Below are 21592 nucleotides of genomic sequence, written 5' to 3'. Positions count from 1 at the left end.
CTGTCAAACCAGTTAGCTGACAGCAGCTAGCTAGCGTAGCTTGGTGATAGCTGCAGCTGGCTATCCTATCTAGCCGATATTTCTCTGTCAAATCAGTTAGCTGACAGCAGCTAGCTAGCATAGCTTGGTGATAGCTGCAGCTGGCTATCCTATCTAGCTGATATTTCTCTGTCAAACCAGTTAGCTGACAGCAGCTAGCTAGCATAGCTTGGTGATAGCTGCAGCTGTCTATCCTCTCTCGCTGATATTTCTCTGTCAAATCAGTTAGCTGACAGCAGCTAGCTAGCGTAGCTTGGTGATAGCTGCAGCTGGCTCTCCTCTCTCGCTGATATTTCTCTGTCAAATCAGTTAGCTGACAGCAGCTAGCTAGCATAGCTTGGTGATAGCTGCAGCTGGCTATGTAGCTGATATTTCTCTGTCAAATCAGTTAGCTGACAGCAGCTAGCATAGCTTGGTAATAGCTGCAGCTGGCTATCCTATGTAGCTGATATTTCTCTGTCAAATCAGTTAGCTGACAGCAGCTAGCTAGCATAGCTTGGTGATAGCTGCAGCTGGCTATCCTATGTAGCTGATATTTCTCTGTCAAATCAGTTAGCTGACAGCAGCTAGCTAGCATAGCTTGGTGATAGCTGCAGCTGGCTATCCTATCTAGCCGATATTTCTCTGTCAAATCAGTTAGCTGACAGCAGCTAGCTAGCATAGCTTGGTGATAGCTGCAGCTGGCTATCCTATCTAGCCGATATTTCTCTGTCAAATCAGTTAGCTGACAGCAGCTAGCTAGCATAGCTTGGTGATAGCTGCAGCTGGCTATCCTATCTAGCTGATATTTCTCTGTCAAATCAGTTAGCTGACAGCAGCTAGCTAGCATAGCTTGGTGATAGCTGCAGCTGGCTATCCTATCTAGCCGATATTTCTCTGTCAAATCAGTTAGCTGACAGCAGCTAGCTAGCATAGCTTGGTGATAGCTGCAGCTGGCTATCCTATCTAGCTGATATTTCTCTGTCAAACCAGTGATGCTAAAATAGCAAGAGAGAGAGACAGTGTCTAGACTGTGTTTCAATAAGACACTAGTTCTACAACACCTTGCTACAAAAGTAGCCGGCAAATTAGTTTCAACGTTTCATCACGTCATGTAAATAAATACACGTTTCTGTGGAAACGATATTGACAACTGCCAGTTGAATGCTCAGTCAGCTCAGCTGTCCTACAAAACATTACTCTGGTAACTATAACATATATACATAACTGGCTAGTTTTGTCTCGTCTCTCCTCATGTCCGATGTTAGATCTTTCCTGGGGGGTAAAATCCCAGAACTATACCGAAGTCCAGTGTTAATGCTAAATTGTAATTATTTCACCTCTGTGGCCTGTTCATTGCCTTTACCTCCCTACTCTTCTACATTTGCACACACTGTAACATAGATATTTATATTGTGTTATTGACTGTACGTGGGTTTATGTGTAACTTCTGTGTTGTTGTTTTTTGTGACGCACTGCTTTGCTTTATCTTGGCCAGGTCGCAGTTTGTAAATGAGAACTTGTTCTCAACTGGCCTACCTGGTTAAATAAAGGTGAAATAAAAAATAAAATAAATAAAATATAAAACACAACATGCTACAATTTCAATGATTTTCCTTACTGTTACAGTTCATATAAGGAAATCAGTCAATTTAAATGAATTAATTGGGCCCTAATCTATGGATTTCACATGACTGGGAATACAGATATGCATCTGTTGGTCACAGATACCTTTTAAAAAAAAGGTAAGGGTTGTAGATCAGAAAACCAGTCAGTATCTGGTGTGACCATTTTCCTCATGTAATGTGACACATCTCCTTCACATAGAGTTGATCAGACTGTTGATTGTGGTCATGTGGAATGTTGTCCCACTCCTCTTCAATGGCTGTGTGTGAAGTTCCTGGATATTGACGGGAACTGGAACACGCTGTCGAACTGGGACATTTTCAGTCTTCCAGGAATTGTGTATACATCCTTGCGACATTATCATGCTGAAACGAAGTGATGGCGGCGGATGAATGGCACGACAATGTGCCTTAGGACCTCGTCACGGTATCTCTCTCTGCATTCAAATTGCCAATGATAAAACGTGATTGTGTTCGTTTGTCCGTAGATTATGCCTGCCCATACCATAACCCCACCGCCACCATGGGCCCACTCTGTTCACAACGTTGACATCAGCAAACCGCTCGCCCCACACGACGCCATACACGCTGTCTGCCATCTGCCCGGTACAGTTGAAACCGGGATTAATCCGTGAAGAGCACATTTCACCAGCGTGCCAGTGGTGAGTCCTGAGGTGAGCATTGGCCCACTTAAGTTGGTTACAACTCTGAACTGCAGTCAGGTCAAAACCCTGGTGAGGACGACGAGCACGCAGATGAGCTTCCCTGAGATGGTTTCTGACAGTTTGTGCAGAAAATCTTTGGTTGTGCGAACCCACAGTTTCATCAGCTGTCGGTTGGCTGGTCTTAAATGAAAAATGTATATATTACTTGTTAGATATTACTGCATGGTCGGAACTAGAAGCACAAGCATTTCACTACACTCGCATTAACACCTGCGAACCATGTGTACGTGACCAATAAAATTGGATTTGATTTGATATTCAATGTCTGCTTTTTAAACCCATCTACCAATAGGTGCCCTTCTTTGTGAGTCATTTGAATGTATATTTTTTTGTACACTACCAGTCAAATGTTTTAGATCTCAATCAAGGGTTTTTCTTAATTTTTTACTATTTTCTACATTGTATAGACAGAGTATCTACACTCTGTTTGTTCCTCAAGAAAACTTCTCATCAGACCAACTCCTTCAAGTTTGAAGTTGTGTCTTAAAAAAAAAATACTTTCGCAAAAAAAAAAAACATGTTTTGTTTGTTTGTTTATTTGTTTACCCTTTAGTGTAATTTACATGTATGTAAAACTTTTCAACAGGAAAAGTTACAACAATAACAACAAAAAATCCCTGGAGGACGTCTAACAATTCCTACAGTACAGAAACAACATATTCAAGAGAATAATGTCCTTTTAAAAATCACACATTAGTTCAACAACTGCAGAGTTTGTCCTCCTGTTTAATAAGATAGTACTCACTGTATTTACTGGTGTTAATCAGATCAATGCCCCTGTTTTATTAGATAGTACTCACTGTATTTACTGGTGTTAATCAGATCAATGTCCCTGTTTTATAAGACAGTACTCACTGTATTTACTGGTGTTAATCAGATCAATGTCCCTGTTTTATTAGATAGTACTCACTGTATTTACTGGTGTTAATCAGATCAATGTCCCTGTTTTATTAGAGCGTACTCACTGTATTTACTGGTGTTAATCAGATCAATGTCCCTGTTTTATTAGAGCGTACTCACTGTATTTACTGGTGTTAATCAGATCAATGTCCCTGTTTTATTAGATAGTACTCACTGTATTTACTGGTGTTAATCAGATCAATGTCCCTGTTTTATAAGACAGTACTCACTGTATTTACTGGTGTTACTCAGATCAATGTCCCTGTTTGATTAGATAGTACTCACTGTATTTACTGGTGTTAATCAGATCAATGTCCCTGTTTTATTAGATAGTACTCACTGTATTTACTGGTGTTAATCAGATCAATGTCCCTGTTTTATTAGATAGTACTCACTGTATTTACTGGTTTTAATCAGATCAATGTCCCTGTTTTATTAGATAGTACTCACTGTATTTACTGGTGTTAATCAGATCTCCAGTCTTCTGTGCTTCTTCATCCTCCTCCAATGTGACAGTAATCTCCCCCTCTTCATCCTTCTCTATAAAAATGTCTTCCTCTTCTTTCACTGTGACAGTCATGTCCCCTTCCTCCTCCTTCATTATAAAAACGTCTTCCTCTTTCACTGTGACAGTCATCTCCCCTTCCTCCTCCTTCATTACAAAAACGTCTCCCTCCTCTTTCACTGTGACAGTCAAATCATCCTCTTCCTTTATGCAAAAACCTGCATCTTCGTCTTCTTTCACGGTAGTCAACATCCTCCTCCTCTTTCACTCTGAAAGCGTCTTTCTCTTCCCTTCTCCTCTTTCTCTTCCCGTCTCCTCTTTCTCTTCCCTTCTCCTCTTTCTCTTCCCTTCTCCTCTTTCTCCGTCCAAGCTGACCTCTTCTTTAGCAGCTGGGGGAGTAGCTTAGTGAGTTTATGTTCGGGGGATGTTAGCTAGCTAGGCTAGCTAGCGTTAGCCTAGTCCTATTGTTAAGTTAACCAGCTAGCTAGATGTCTAACAACGTAAATATTACATTAAATTAAAACAGCTAGATGACAACAACAAAAAGGTGTTTAAAACACAGTGGCTTATATATACGTCGAAAGCTTCTAAAAAGCTCCAATATTTCGGCTATGTTGGCTAGTAAGCTACCGAGGTGGCTAGCTGGCTAACTGTTCTTGTTATTGTTGAAGACTCGTTCCGTCCACTAGATTATACGTCACACTCAGGCAGCGTCGCCTGAATGACGCACATCGTCATTATGTTGACTGGAGTGGGGTTAACGCAGTTCAGAGAAGAGTTTTATTTTATTTCGACAACTTTTTATTTATTTATTTTTTAAATGTATTTTATTAAATAATATTATTGTATTTAGACGTACAAAGGAAAGCGTGTGTTTGATTGATTGGTTCCTGATTTGTAATGAGTGGGATGATAGTGCAAAGCAAACCTAACTGCATGTCCAGTCCCTGGTATATCATCACACTGAACAAACCTAACTGCATCCCCAGTCCCTGGTACATCATCCCACTGTACAAACCTAACTGCATCCCCAGTCCCTGGTATATAACCAGACTGCATACAAACCTAACAGCATCCCCAGTCCCTGGTATATCATCAGACTGCATACAAACCTAACTGCATGTCCAGGCCCTGGTATATCATCACACTGTACAAACCTAACTGCATCCCCAGTCCCTGGTACATCATCCCACTGTACAAACCTAACTGCATATCCAGGCCCTGGTATATCATCACACTGTACAAACCTAACTGCATGTCCAGGCCCTGGTATATCATCACACTGTACAAACCTAACTGCATCCCCAGGCCCTGGTATATCACCAGACTGCATACAAACCTAACTGCATCCCCAGTCCCTGGTATATAACCAGACTGCATACAAACCTAACAGCATCCCCAGTCCCTGGTTCATCATCAGACTGCATACAAACCTAACTGCATATCCAGGCCCTGGTATATCATCACACTGTACAAACCTAACTGCATGTCCAGGCCCTGGTATATCATCACACTGTACAAACCTAACTGCATATCCAGGCCCTGGTATATCATCACACTGTACAAACCTAACTGAATGCCCAGGCCCTGGTTTATGCAGTTGGGTCGGCAGGGTAGGGTAGCCTAGTGGTTAGAGCGTTGGACTAGTAACCGAAAGGTTGCAAAATCGAATCCCCCGAGCTGACAAGGTAATAAAAAAAAATCTGTCGTTCTGCCCGTAGAACAAGGCAGTTAACCCACTGTTCCTAGACCGTCATTGAAAATAAGAATTTGTTCATAACTGACTTGCCTAGTTAAATAAAGGTTAAATATATATATATATATATATGTATATATATATAATAATATCATCACACTGCACACAAGTTAAACTATACCCCAATAATTATATTTTCTGTTGTAATGAAATTGATCCTCTGATCAATGAAACAGTGTTCTAGAATGTTTCGAGAAGATGAAAGAACTGTTGTTGTGATGAAGCTCCGCCTCGAATGGGGTTCTGTTCTCCTCTGATAGGCTATCAGACCTGTTGACCTGTTGGCCACTCCCATAGCAACAGTTGCAAACTGGTATCCTGAAATACACGCACCAGAAATTACTGATGTTCTGGTTCATTAGGACAACCCGACATTAGGGTATGCGTTGTTGGGTTGTTGAATCAATCAGACCACGGCCATTTCAAGCTTATCAAACATTTGTACAAAATATTTACGTTATTTCAGAATATTTAGGCAAGTACAGTGAGGGGAAAAAAGTATTTGATCCCCTGCTGATTTTGTACGTTTGCCCACTGACAAATCAAATTTATTTATATAGCCCTTCTTACATCAGCTGATATCTCAAAGTGCTGTACAGAAACCCAGCCTAAAACCCCAAACAGCAAGCAATGCAGGTGTAGAAGCACGAAGAAATGATCAGTCTATAATTTTACGTTTATTTGAACAGTGAGAGACAGAATAACAACCAAAAAATCCAGAAAAACGCATGTGAGAAATGTTAGAAATTGATTTGCATTTTAATGAGGGAAATGTAAGCTGGCGATAGACATTGATCTTTACAGTAAAACCTTTACAGTAAACACCTCAGAGGATATGAGCTCTCCTACACACACACACACACTCTTCAATATTTAAGTTGTATTATTTCATGAATTAAAGGTAAAAAAAAATCCGGAGAGTGACAAAGTTACTCTGGTCATTTACAATCCTGTAAGTACTATCCATTTAACATCATTCAACGTGTCACGGTTGTCGTACGGATTAGACCAAAATGCAGCGGGAGTGTGTTTACTCATCTTCTTTTTATTAGGCAGAAAGAAGGAAAAACCAAAACAAACACGTATACAAAAACAACGACGATAAACAGTCCTGTAAGGCCCTGTAAATGCCTGGAACTTAAAGTAAGTGCCCAGTATTTCCAGATTTCATTGAAATATGACCTATAGTTACTTATAATATGAGTGAAATACTTTCCTTACAATCTTTTTTTTAATTAAGTGTGTTAAAAGCAGCTTTTCTGTGTTGGAATGGTGTGGGTCGTAGCCAAACAACAGAATGGTGTGGGTCATAGCCAAACAACAGAATGGTGTGGGTCGTATCCCAAAAACAGAATGGTGTGGGTCGTATCCCGACAACAGAATGGTGTGGGTCGTAGCCAAACAACAGAATGGTGTGGGTCGTAGCCAAACAACAGAATGGTGTGGGTCGTATCCCGAAAACAGAATGGTGTGGGTCGTATCCCGAAAACAGAATGGTGTGGGTCGTATCCCGAAAACAGAATGGTGTGGGTCGTATCCCGACAACAGAATGGTGTGGGGCGTATCCCGACAACAGAATGGTGTGGGTCGTATCCCGACAACAGAATGGTGTGGGGCGTATCCCGACAACAGAATGGTGTGGGGCGTATCCCGACAACAGAATGTTGTGGGTCGTATCCCGACAACAGAATGTTGTGGGTCGTATCCCGACAACAGAATGTTGTGGGTCGTATCCCGACAACAGAATGGTGTGGGTCGTATCCCGACAACAGAATGGTGTGGGTCTTACCCCGACAACAGAATGGTGTGGGTCGTATCCCGACAACAGAATGGTGTGGGTCGTATCCCGACAACAGAATGGTGTGGGTCGTATCCCGACAACAGAATGGTGTGGGGCGTATCCCGACAACAGAATGGTGTGGGGCGTATCCCGACAACAGAATGTTGTGGGTCGTATCCCGACAACAGAATGTTGTGGGTCGTATCCCGACAACAGAATGGTGTGGGTCGTATCCCGACAACAGAATGGTGTGGGTCGTATCCCGACAACAGAATGGTGTGGGTCTTACCCCGACAACAGAATGGTGTGGGTCGTATCCCGACAACAGAATGGTGTGGGTCGTATCCCGCCAACAGAATGGTGTGGGTCGTACCCCGACAACAGAATGGTGTGGGTCGTACCCCGACAACAGAATGGTGTGGGGCGTACCCCGACAACAGAATGGTGTGGGGCGTACCCCGACAACAGAATGGTGTGGGGCGTACCCCGACAACAGAATGGTGTGGGTCGTATCCCGACAACAGAATGGTGTGGGTCGTACCCCGACAACAGAATGGTGTGGGTCGTACCCCAACAACAGAATGGTGTGGGTCGTATCCCAACAACAGAATGGTGTGGGTCGTGCCCCAACAACAGAATGGTGTGGGTCGTATCCCAACAACAGAATGGTGTGGGTCGTACCCCAACAACAGATTGGCCAGCTCATCCACCACAGGGAGATAACATGTTCTATGAGGAAATATATATTTTTTTAAAACAGTCTGTTTGAGATACAAGTATAGGATGTCTCAACACTATTTCGATGAGTTAACAGAATATTCACTTTTTAAAGTTAATAAGATCTTCCACCGGACAGTTACTTTTAAAATAACGTTATTAACTGGTTACTATACTTTTAAAATAAAGATTCTGTTCCAGAACTGTAGAGATCACTTTCTTTCCCGGTTCGGTTTCTGTTTCTTCATTTTTTTTGTTCTTACGCGGTTTTCTGTTCTGTTTTCTGAACTGGTTCCAACTCCTGGGGTCATTGTTAAAACTGTGTGTGTTCTCTCATGCCTTTTCAGGTTCCCTAACAGGGTAAAACCCTTTCCACATTGGGAGCATTGGAAAGGTTTCTCTCTTGTGTGTGTTCTTTTATGGTCCTTCAGATTCCCTAACCGTGTAAAACCCTTTCCACACTGGGTGCATTGGAAAGGCTTCTTTCCTGTGTGAAATTCTGCATGTTTTTTTAGGTTCCCTAACTTGGTAAAATTCTTTCCACACAGAGAGCAATGGTAAGCTGTCTCCCATGTGTGTATCCTTTCATGCTCCTTCAAGCTCCCTAAACTTTTATAACTATTTCCACACTGGGAACATTGGAAAGACTTCTCTCCTGTGTGTATTTTCTCATGCTTTTTCAGGTTCCCTAACAGGGTAAAACCTATTCCACACTGGGAGCATTGGAAACGTTTCTCTCTTGTGTGTACTCTTTTATGATCCTTCAGGTTCCCTAACAGTGTAAAACCCTTCCCACACTGGGAGCATTGGAAAGGTTTCGCTCCGGTGTGTAATTGTTGATGTTTTTTTAGGTTCCCTAACTTAGTAAAATTCTTTCCACACAGAGAGCAATGGTAAGATGTCTCCCCTGTGTGTGCCCTTTCATGCACCTTCAAGCTCCCTAACTGCGTAAAACTCTTTCCACAATGGGAGCATTGGAACGGCTTTTCTCCTGTGTGTGTTCTCTCATGCTTTTTCAGGCTCCCTAACAGGGTAAAACCCTTTCCACACTGGGAACATTGGAAACATTTCTCTCCTGTGTGTACTAATTTATGTTCGTTCAGGCTCCGTAACCGTGTAAAATTCTTTCCACACTGGGAACATTGGAAAGGTTTCTCTCCTGTGTGTACTCTTTTATGGTCCTTCAGATTCCCTAACCGTGTAAAACCCTTCCCACACTGGGAGCATTGGAACGGCTTTTCTCCTGTGTGTGTTCTCTCATGCTTTTTCAGGCTCCCTAACAGGGTAAAACTCTTTCCACACTGGGTACATTGGAAAGGCTTCTCCCCTGTGTGTAACCTTTCATGCTCCTTCAAGCTCCCTAACTGTGTAAAACCATTCCCACACTGGGAGCATTGGAACGGTTTCTCTCCTGTGTGTGTTCTCTCATGCTTTTTCAGGTTCCCTAACCACCTAAAGCCCTTTTCACACTGGGAGCATTGGAAAGGTTTCTCTACTGTGTGTATTATTTTATGTTCTTTCAAGTTCCCTAACCGTGTGAAACTCTTTCCACATTGGGAGCATTGGAAAGGTTTCTCTCCTGTGTGTATTCTCTCATGCCTTTTCAGGTTCCCTAACCGTGTAAAACTCTTCCCACATTGGGAACATTGTGAAGTCTTCTCTCCTGTGTCTGTTCTATCATGACTTTTCAGGTTCCATAACCACTTAAAACTCTTTTTACACTGGGACCAGTGGTGTCGTCTCGCTGGTTTGGGCGTCTCTGGGTCTGGTTCCTCTGAAGGACTCTTCCTGCTGTCAGAGTGAGAGTCTGGTCTATCTCCTGCCAAAGACAAACAGTATCTAGTTAAACAGAGATCTGAATGAAACCTCCAGAGTATCCCATTTAACAGAGACCTGAATGAAATCTCCATTAAATTAAACTGTCTTCTTATGAGGTTTAATCTAGACTAGATCTCTCATTATAAAACAGTACATTTGGATCGTAGATACTGATTGGTTAATAGCCGTTAGATATTCATGATGATCCCTGGGTAATGCCTGTTAACCTCTCTGGGACATGTGGGATGCTAGGGAAATAGCAGGGCGGCAAATTCAAAACAACAAAAATCTCATAATTCAAATTTCTCAAACATACAACTATTATATCCCATTTTAAAGATACACTTCTCATTAATCCAACCACATTGTCCGATTTCAAAAAGGCTTTACGGCGAAAGCATAACATTAGATTATGTTAGGACAGCGCTGAGACAAGAAAAACCACACAGCCATTTTCCAAGCAAGGAGAGGCGTCACAATAACCAGAAATACAGCTAAAATTAATCAATAACCTTTGACGATCTTCATCAGATGACACTCCCAGGACTCAATGTTACACAATACATGTATGTTTTGTTCGATAAAGTTCATATTTATATCCAAAAACCCCATTTTACATTGGCGCGTGATGTTCAGAAAATGTATTGCCTCCAAAACTTCCGGTGAATGAGCACATCAATTTACAAAAATACTCATCATAAACGTTGATAACATTTACAACAGTTATTGAAAGAATTATAGATACACTTCTCCTTAATGCAACAGCTGTGTCAGATTTCAAAATCGCTTTACGGCGAAAGCACATTTTTCAATATTCTGAGTACAGAGCTCAGCCATCAAAGCAAGCTATACAGTTACCCGCCAAGTTCTGGAGTCAACAAAACTCAGAAATAGTATTATAAATCTTCACTTACCTTTGCTGATCTTCGTCGGAATGCACTCCCAGTACTCCCACAAGAAATGTTAGTTTTGTTCGATAAACTCCATATTTATGTCCAAATACCTCCTTTTGTTTGCGCGTTCAGATCACTATCCAAAGGCAAAATGAGCGAGCGCAAAACCAGAGACGAAAAGTCAAAATGTTCCATTACCGTTCATAGAAACATGTCAAACGATGTTTACAATCAATCCTTAGGGTCTTTTTAACATAAATATTCTATAATATTCCACCCGGACAATAGCGTATCCATTACAGAAGAAAAAGAAGGAACGGCGTGCCCGCGCAGTAAACAACTCATTGGCCTCAGCCAGTCCACTTGTTGAGTCAGCTCTTATTCTCACCCCAGTAACAGTAGAAGCATGAAACAAGGTTCTAAAGACTGTGGACATCTAGTGGAAGCCTTAGGAAGTGCAAAATGAACCCTAAGTCACTGTATACTGGATAGGGAATCACTTGAAAAACTACAATCCTCAGATTTCCACACTTCCTGGTTGGATTTTTCTCAGGTTTTTGCCTGCCATATGAGTTCTGTTATACTCACATATCATTCAAACAGTTTTAGAAACTTCAGAGTGTTTTCTATCCAAATCTACTAATAATATGCATATCCTACCTTCTGGGCCCGAGTAGCAGGTAGTTTAATTTGGGCACGTCATTCATCTGAATTTCTGAATACTGCCCCCTGTCACTAAAAAGTTAACAGTTGTATTTGAATTATCCCTATATATCCACTGTCCCAAGGCCAAGCCAGGCAATTTATAAACTAATCTCCACTGTCCCACAGCCCTGCCAGGCAATTCATCAACTAATCTCCACTGTCCCACAGCCCTGCCAGGCAATTTATAAACTCATCTCCACTGTCCCACAGCCCTGCCAGGCAATTCATCAACTAATCTCCACTGTCCCACAGCCCTGCCAGGCAATTTACAAACTCATCTCCACTGTCCCACAGCCCTGCCAGGCAATTTATAAACTAATCTCCACTGTCCTACAGCCCTGCCAGGCAATTTATAAACTCATCTCCACTGGACAAAATAATCTAGACATTATTACCCCCTGTGCATCTAGTCCAGCATTTTGGTTTGCAACAGAAGGGATTTGTATATATTATTATATATATTATTATTTATATATATATATTATTTTATATATATATATATATATATATATTTTTTTATATATATATTATTATATATATGTATAAATAAACCTCTGCAACTGTTAGAACCATCAACATCAATTACAACCTGTTTTACCATCAATTACAACCTGTTTTACCATCAATATCAATTACAACCTGTTTTACCATCAATATCAATTACAACCTGTATTACCATCAATATCAATTACAACCTGTATTACCATCAATATCAATTACAACCTGTTTTACCGTCAATATCAATTACAACCTGTTTTACCATCAATTACAACCTGTTTTACCATCAATTACAACCTGTTTTACCATCAATATCAATTACAACCTGTTTTACCATCAATATCAATTACAACCTGTATTACCATCAATATCAATTACAACCTGTATTACCATCAATATCAATTACAACCTGTTTTACCGTCAATATCAATTACAACCTGATTTACCGTCAATATCAATTACAACCTGTTTTACCATCAATTACAACCTGTTTTACCATCAATATCAATTACAACCTGTTTTACCATCAATATCAATTACAACCTGTTTTACCATCAACATCAATTACAACCTGTTTTACCATCAATATCAATTACAACCTGTTTTACCATCAATATCAATTACAACCTGTTTTACCATCAATATCAATTACAACCTGTTTTACCATCAATATCAATTACAACCTGTTTTACCATCAACATCAATTACAACCTGTTTCACCATCAACATCAATTACAACCTGTTTTACCATCAATATCAATTACAACCTGTTTTACCATCAACATCAATTACAACCTGTTTTACCATCAACATCATCAGTGTAGATGAAGGGGAGGAGACAGGTTAAAGAAGGATTTCTAAGCCTTGAGACTACCGAGACATGGATTGTGTATGTGTGTCATTCAGAATGTGAATAGGCAAGACTAAATATTTAAGTGTCTTTGAACGGGGTATGGTAGTAGGTACAAAGCACACTGGTTCGTGTCAAGAACTGCAACGCTGCAAGGTTTTAAAAACTCAACAGTTTCTTGTGTTTATCAAGAATGGTCCACCACCCAAAAGGATATCCAGACAAATTGACACACCTGTGGGAAGCGGGGCAGCAACCCTGTGGAATGCTTTCGACACCTTGTAGAGTCCATGCCCCGATATACAGTGCCTTCGGAAAGTATTCAGACCCCGAGACTTTTTTCCACATTTTGTTACGATACAGCCTTATTCTAAAATTGATTAAATAAATACAAATCCTTAGCAATCTAAACACAATACCCCAAAATGACAAAGCAAAAACAGGTTTTTAGACATTTTTGCAAATTTATTACAAATAAAAAACAGAAATACCTTTTTACACAAGTATTCAGACCCTTTGCTATGATACTTCGAAATGGAGCTCAGACGCATCCTGTTTACATTGATCATCCTTGAGATGTTTCTACAACTTGATTGGAGTCCACATGTGGTAAAATTCAATTGATTGGACATGATTTTGAAAAGGCACACACCTAGGGTTGCCCATTTTGGGGAATATTCAGAGGTGGAAACTTTCCGCGGGAATATATGTGAATAAACGGAAATATATGCAAATGTATATTAATACAGTGGCTTGCGAAAGTACTCACCCCCTTGGCATTTTTCCTATTTTGTTGCCTTACAACCTGGAATTAAAATTGATTTTGGGGGGGTTGTATCATTTGATTTACACAACATGCCTACCACTTTGAAGATGCAAAATATTTTTTATTGTGAAAGAAACAAGACATAACACAAAAAACAGAAAACTTGAACTTGCATAACTATTCACCCCCCCAAAGTCAATACTTTGTAGAGGTCTGGGACTAGGTCCTGCCAAGACATTTAAATGTTTCCACTTAAACCACTCAAGTGTTGCTTTAGCAGTATGCTTAGGGTCATTGTCCTGCTGGAAGGTGAACCTCCGTCCCAGTCTCAAATCTCTGGAAGACTGAAACAGGTTTCCCACAATAATTTCCCTGTATTTAGCGCCATCCATTATTCCTTCAATTCTGACCAGTTTCCCAGTCCCTGCTGATGAAAAACATCCCCACAGCATGATGCTGCCACCACCATGCTTCACTGTGGGGATGGTGTTCTCGGGGTGATGAGAGGTGTTGGGCTTGCGCCATACATAGCGTTTTCCTTGATGGCCAAAAAGCCCAATTTTAGTCTAATCTGACCAGAGTACCTTCTTCCATATGTTTGGAGAGTCTCCCACATGCCTTTTGGTTCCAAACGTGTTTGCTTATTTTTTTCCTTTAAGCAATGGCTTTTTTTTCTGGCCACTCTTCCGTAAAGCCCAGCTCTGTGGAGTGTATGGCTTAAAGTGGTCCTATGGACAGATAGTCCAATCTCCGCAGTGGAGCTTTGCAGCTCCTTCAGGTTTATCTTTGGTCTCTTTGTTGCCTCTGACTAATGCCCTCCTTGCCTGGTCCATGAGTTTTGGTGGGCAGTCCTCTCTTGGCAGGTTTGTTGTGGTGCCATATCCTTTCCATTTTTTAATATTGGATTTAATGGTGCTCCGTGGGATGTTCAAAGTTTTGTATATTTTTTTATAACCCAACCCTGATCTGTACTTCTCCACACCTTTGTCCCTGACCTGTTTGGAGAGCTCCTTGGTCTTCATGGTGCTGCTTGCTTGGTGGTGCCCCTTGCTTAGTGGTGTTGCAGACTCTGGGGCCTTTCAGAACAGGTGTATATATACTGAGATCATGTGACAGATCATGTGACACTTAGATTGCACACAGGTGGACTTTATTTAACTAATTATGTGACTTCTGAAGGTAATTGGTTGCACCAGATCTTATTTAGGGGCTTCATAGCAAAGGGGGTGAATACATATGCACGCACCACTTTTCAGTTTTTTAGAATTCTTTGAAACAAGTGATTTTTTTTCATTTCACTTCACCAATTTGGACTATTTTGTGTTTTTGTCCATTACATGAAATCCAAATAGAAATCCATTTAAATTACAGGTTGTAATGCAACTAAATAGGAAAAACACCAAGGGGGATGAATACTTTTGCAAGGCACTGTACTATTTAAATGTAGATGTTTTTTTGCATTGGATATATTTACCATATCATACGGAGACAGAAACATAAACCTTTTACCTTTATCATAAGTACTTTAGACATAATTGCAAATTATTAAATCCTTCCAATAGAAATAAAAAAAACAATTTAGTTATGAATTGAACTTTAATTAAATGAGCTGACTCTTCACATGGGATGATTTCACTGAACAACAAAAGAAAGGGAATATTGAATGATCCATCGCATCTCCCAAAAAACGTTTTCAACAATGATAGTCTAGAAACTAAAGCTTTGGTTGTCTTCCTCTCAGGCTTCCATGTCTTCTCGCTGGACCTTCTCAATGTCCACCTCTTGAACATCAGACTCTGAGGCCTCATCTTCACTGTCACTTTCCAACCTTGTTGAGGATGGCTCGTTGATGGCTCAAAAAGACTCAAATTTGCCCGGATGGCCACACATTTTTCAACCATTGTATTGGTCAGCCTGTTGCGTGCTTTGGTGTGTGTGTTCTCAAACAAGGACCAGTTGCGCTCTGAGGCGGCTGATGTTGGTGGGATTTGGAGGATGATGGAGGCAACAGGGGAAAGAGCCTCAGATCCAGAAAGTCCCTTCCACCAGGTGGCTGATGAGATCTGTTGGCACGACTGCCATATTGCATCTCCATCCCAAAGCCCTTGCTTGGAAGTATAAAGAACCTTGCCCTCATCCAGGCCAAGGTGGCGAGACACGGTAGTGATGACACCATAGGCCTTGTTGATCTCTGCTCCAGACAGGATGCTCTTGCCAGCATACCTGGGGTCCAACATGTACACTGTGGTGTGTATGGGACTGCTGTTCCCTCTGCTTGGAGCAACAGTGAAGTGGGCAGGGCTGGATTTCTTCTCTTACATCTGCAAGCAGAGTCTGAACATCAGACAGGATGGCATTGTCCCCCTCAATCTGAGGATCCTCTTGATGGGGCTGTCCACATCGGCTGACTGTGATATGGCCATTTCTTGGAGAGACTCCTTCCCCTCCAGGAGACTGTCAAACATGATGACAACACCCCAACGGGTGTTGCTGGGCAGTTTCAATGTGGTGCTCTTATTCTTCTCACTTTGCTTGGTGAGGTAGATTGCTGCTATAACTTGATGACCCTTCACATACCTAACCATTTTCCTTGGCGCTCTTGTAGAGTGTATCCATTGTTTTCAGTGCCATGATGTACTTGAGGAGCAGATTCAATGCACGAGCAGCACAGCCAATGGGTGTGATGTGAGGGTAGGACTCCTCCACTTTAGACCAAGCAGCCTTCATGTTCGCAGCATTGTCTGTCAACAGTGCAAATACCTTCTGTGGTCCAAGGTCATTGATGACTTCCTTCAGCTCATCTGCAATGTAGAGACTGGTGTGTCTGTTGTCCCTTGTGTCTGTGCTCTTGTAGAATACTGGTTGAGGGGTGGAGATTATGTAGTTAATTATTCCTTACCTACGAACATTCGACCCCCCATCAGAGATGATTGCAATACAGTCTGCTTTCTCTATGATTTGCTTGACCTTCACTTGAACTCTGTTGAACTCTGCATTCAGCAAATTAGTAGATAAAGCATGTCTGGTTGGAGGGGTGTATGCTGGGCGAGGAACATTCAGAAATCTCTTCCAATACGCATTGCCTGTGAGCATCAGAGGTGAACCAGTTGCATACACAGCTCGAGCAAGACATTCATCAGCATTTCTCTGACTACTTTCCTCCATTGAATCAAAAAAACTTCTGATTCCAGGAGGACCATGGGCTGTTGCTATCGATAAGGTGTCTGATTCATCATTTTCACCTCGAATAGAAGTAGAGGGACTTTTGTCAGAGGTTGCTTGTTGTGGGCGCTGAGGGAACTTTATGCACTTGGCCAGATGATTCTGCATCTTTGTTGCATTCTTCACATATGATTTGGCACAGTATTTGCAGATGTACACTGCTTTTCCTTCTACATTAGCTGCAGTGAAATGTCTTCACACATCAGATAGTGCCAGTGGCATTTTCCTGTAAAGATTAGAAGAAAAAAATTGTGAAAATACCCCAAATACAATTCCATGTACAGATAAATAGTTAAGCAGTTAGATTAAACAACTCAATTTGTAAGATAAATGTTTTAGAATGAAACATATATGGAAACAGGTGAATTAACACTTCTCAGTTAGCAGGCTCAAGCAAGCTAAAACCCACATGGTAACAAAAACTAACAAGCAGAAAGTTAGAAATGATTTAAACACACTTTGTTGTAGGCTACTATTTACTAGTTAACAAAAAATAAATGTATGTCATATAAAATATATTCACCCCACCCAGTATTGTAATCAAAACTTACCAGAAAGTATGTAGTCCTTGGCTCAGACAGTGTAGTAGTGTGGGCTCAATAGCATCTCATTAGAGTTGCAAGATCTTGAGAATCAGCTGTACTGTACATGTGATGGACGAGTGCACTGTACATGCAGAGGGCTACAATTCCATTGAATTGGGGAAAGATTAACCAAAATATGCCACAAGACCTAGAATTGCCTTATGTGTATCCCACAATAAAGGTTCACTGTTATAAGCTAACTTTTTTTTGATGAATTTAAGCAAAATTCCCCAAATTCCCGGGCTTAACTTCCCGGAGAATATACCGGAAAGTTTCCGACCCTTTGCAACCCTACACAAAGAGAAAACACGTTTTTAGAAATTTTTGCAAATGTAAAACACAATAAAAAACAGAAAAACCTTTTTTACATAAGTATTCAGACCCTTTGCTATGAGACTCTAAATTGAGCTCAGTTGAATCCTCTTTCCATTGATCATCCTTGAGATGTTTCTTCAACTTGATTGGAGTCCACCTGTGGTAAATTCAAATGATTGGACATGATTTGGAAAGGCACACACCTGTCTATACAAAGTCCCACAGTTCACAGTACATGTCAGAGCAAAAAACAAGCAATGAGGTTGAAGCAATTGTCCGTAGAGCACCGAGACAGGATTGTGGTGGAAGCATCATGCTGTGGGGATGTTTTTCAGCAGCAGGGACTGGGAGACTAGTCAGGATCGAGGGAAATATTAACGGAGCAAAGTGCAGAGAGCTCCTTGATGAAAAACCTGCTCCAGAGCGCTCAGGACCTCAGACTGGGGTGAAGGCTCACCTTCCAACAGGACAACGACCCTAAGCACACAGTCAAGACAGTGCAAACAGAGCCCGGACTTGAACCCGATCAAACATCTCTGGTGAGACCTGAAAATAGCTGTGCAGCGACACTCCCCATCCAACCTGACAGAGCTTGAGAAGATCTGCAGAGAAGAATCGGAGAAACTCCCGAAATACAGGTGTACCAAGCTTGTAGCGTCATACCCAAGAAGACTCGAGGCTGTAATCGCTGCCAAAGGTGCTTCAACAAAGTACTGAGTAAAGGGTCTGAATACTTATGGAAATGTGATATTTCCGTTTTTTATTTTAATAGATTTGGAAAAATTGTAATTATGGGATATTGTGTGTAGATTGATGAGGGGATTTTTTTTTAAATCAATTTTGGAATAAGGCTGTAACGTAACAAAATGTGGAAAAAGTCAAGGGGTCTGAATACTTTCCGCACGCACTGTATATATAGAGTACCAATCAAACGTTTGGACACACCATTAAAGGGTTTTCTTTATCTTTACTAATTTCTACATTGTAGAATAATAGTGAAGACATCAAACTATGAAATAACACATATGGAATTATGTAGTAACCAAAACATTTTCAGGTGACTACCTCATGAAGCTGGTTGAGAGAATGCCAAGAGTGTTCAAAGCTGTCATGAAGGCAAAGGGTGGCTACTTTGAAGAATCTAAAATATAAATCTATATTTTGATTTAACACTTTTTTGGTTACAACATGATTCCATATGTGTTTCATACAGTGACAAGGGTTTTGCCACCAAGTACTAAGTCATGTTTTGCAGAGGGGGTCAAATACTTATTTCCCTCATTAAAATGCAAATAAATTTATAAGATTTTTGACATGCGTTTTTCTGGATTTTTTGTTGTTGTTATTCTTTCTCTCACTGTTCAAATAAACCTACCATTAAAATTATAGACTGATCATTTCTTTGTCAGTGGGCAAACGTACAAAATCAGCAGGGGATCAAATACTTTTTTCCCTCATTGTAGTTTTGATGTCTTAACTATTCTTCTACAATGTAGAAAATAGTCAAAAATAAAGAAAAACCCTTGAATGAGTAGGTGTGTCCAAATGTTTGACTGGTACTGTATATATCCTGTGTGTCTCTAGGAAGGGAATCTGTCTGGGTGTCCTAAAGTTCGCAGCGCCATAAAAAATAGTCTGTCGTCGGTTGCAACATTCACTACCGAGTTCCAAACTGCCTCTGGAAATAACGTCCCTTGTCCATCTGTCGGCCCGATCAAAACGCAACGCAATCTACACCGGTCATAGAAGGATAAATAAAATACATTTACTCAATAAAATAAAAGTTCATGACGTACATGTTGTTCATCTTTAAAAAAAAATATATATATAAAAATATATAACTGTTTTATGAAGAAAGAACACAGTCAAACCCATGTTATTGTGAAACACTCCACGTCATCCTTAAGAACAGCCCTTAGTGTGTTAGAACATTAACTAACAGAACATTAACAGAACACTAACAGAACATTAACAGAACATTCCTCTTAGTGGTGTGTTAGAACATTAACAGAACATTAACAGAACATTCCTCTTAGTAGTGTGTTAGAACATTAACAGAACATTAAGAGAACATTCCTCTTAGTAGTGTGTCAGAACATTAACTAACAGAACATTACAGAACATTACAGATCAAAATGATCTCTCCTTGTCTTGATTCTGTCCTCTTCATCATTTGAAATCAGACATGAGATGGCTGTAATATATGATATCATAGATATTTAAAATCAGATCAGTCTGCCGAAAATTATAACTGAACAACCATGGACCTAATACTAACACTTTTTGATATTTAATCATGTTTTTTTTTTTTAAATAATAACTTTTCTCTTATGTGATATTGAGCAAAAGCACTACAGAAAGAGATATTCAGAGACGTTTAAAAAATAAATAAAAGCATTTGATCCATTAACGTTTTGTTGACTCTTTGTAGCTTTTTCAATTCCTACAGTACAGAAACAACATATCCAAGAGAATAATGTCCTTTTAAAAATCACACATTAGTTCAACAACTGCAGAGTTTGTCCTCCTGTTAAGAGAGTACTCACTGTATTTACTGGTGTTAATCAGATCAATGTCCCTGTTTTATTAGATAGTACTCTGTATTTACTGGTGTTAATCAGATCAATGTCCCTGTTTTATTAGATAGTACTCACTGTATTTACTGGTGTTAATCAGATCAATGTCCCTGTTTTATAAGACAGTACTCACTGTATTTACTGGTGTTAATCAGATCAATGTCCCTGTTTTATAAGATAGTTCTCACTGTATTTACTGGTGTTGTTAATCAGATCAATGTCCCTGTTTTATTAGAGAGTACTCACTGTATTTACTGGTGTTAATCAGATCAATGTCCCTGTTTTATAAGACAGTACTCACTGTATTTACTGGTGTTAATCAGATCAATGTCCCTGTTTTATAAGATAGTACTCACTGTATTTACTGGTGTTAATCAGATCAATGTCCCTGTTTTATTAGATAGTACTCACTGTATTTACTGGTGTTAATCAGATCAATGTCCCTGTTATATAAGATAGTACTCACTGTATTTACTGGTGTTAATCAGATCTCCAGTCTTCTCTTCTTCTTCATCCTCCTCTAATGTGACAGTAATCTCCCCCTCTTCATCCTTCAATCCAAAAACGTTTTCCTCTTCTTTCTCTGTGACAGTCATCTCCCCCACCTCCTCCTCCTCCTCCTCCTTCACTACACAAACTGCATCCTTCTCTTCCTTCACTGTAACATCCTCTTCCTCTTTCACGCTGAAAGTTTCTTCCTTTTCTTCCTTCACTGTAACATCCACTTCCTCTTTCACGCTGAAAGCTTCTTCCTTTTCTTCTTTCACTGTAACAGCCTCACCTTCTTCTACTTCTTGTTTGACGGTAACAGTCTCCTCTTCCATGAGCTTTCTTCCTTTCTCAGTGTATCTTAGTAAACTCATGTTCAGGGGGGATGTTAGCTAGCTAGTTAGCATTAGCGACTCTGCTAGTGCTAACTTAACCAGACAGCTAACTGACTAACAGCAACAACGTCAATACGAAATTAAAATTTGGTATTGACTAGTTCTTTCAACAGAAGTGTGCATGTTAAAACATTGTTGCAAAATTAAAATAACGAAAATTGTCTGAAGAACTTGAATGTTTCCGACTTTGTTGCCTAGCGAGATACCGAGGTGACTGCAGTTGTTGATGACGAGTTCCGTCCACTAGATTATACGTCACATTAGAAACGTCGCCTGAAAGACACATATCGCCACCTGCTGTCTGGAGGGAGGAAACACAGTTGAGGAGGGACAACTATTTTTCTTAATTTTAATTATACTATTATATCAACACGTACAAAGAGCAGCATGTGTGTTGATTGATTAGTTCAGATATTAATAAACAGATATTATCAAAATAAGTACCTACAGTTATT

At 40.3% G+C, this 21592-nt stretch overlaps 1 protein-coding gene across 3 annotated transcripts in view; it reads right to left on the bottom strand.

Annotated features, from left to right (window-relative positions):
- The window catches only part of LOC106563981 (uncharacterized), a 28096-nt gene extending 6734 nt beyond the window's left edge, over positions 1 to 21362 (bottom strand). The window contains exons 1-3 of one of the 3 annotated variants that reach the window (XM_082958464.1): positions 20720 to 21362; positions 17330 to 17834; positions 13235 to 17004 (exon numbers count right to left, since the gene is read on the bottom strand). In XM_082958464.1, coding sequence (XP_082814590.1) covers positions 17815 to 17834; positions 20720 to 21116 — 417 coding nt within the window. In that variant the 5' untranslated portion in view covers positions 21117 to 21362 and the 3' untranslated portion in view covers positions 13235 to 17004; positions 17330 to 17814. Of the gene's footprint in view, positions 1 to 3113; positions 3133 to 3718; positions 17005 to 17329; positions 17835 to 20719 lie in introns of those variants that run through there. The other 2 variants (XM_014129937.3, XM_082958463.1) reach the window with 2 other exon arrangements.
- Positions 21363 to 21592: the final 230 nt, after the last annotated feature.

The sequence above is a fragment of the Salmo salar genome, chromosome 12, assembly GCF_965601325.2.
Source record: "Salmo salar chromosome 12, fSalSal1, whole genome shotgun sequence".
NCBI lineage: Eukaryota > Metazoa > Chordata > Actinopteri > Salmoniformes > Salmonidae > Salmo > Salmo salar.
This window is presented reverse-complemented; position numbering and strand designations above follow the sequence as displayed.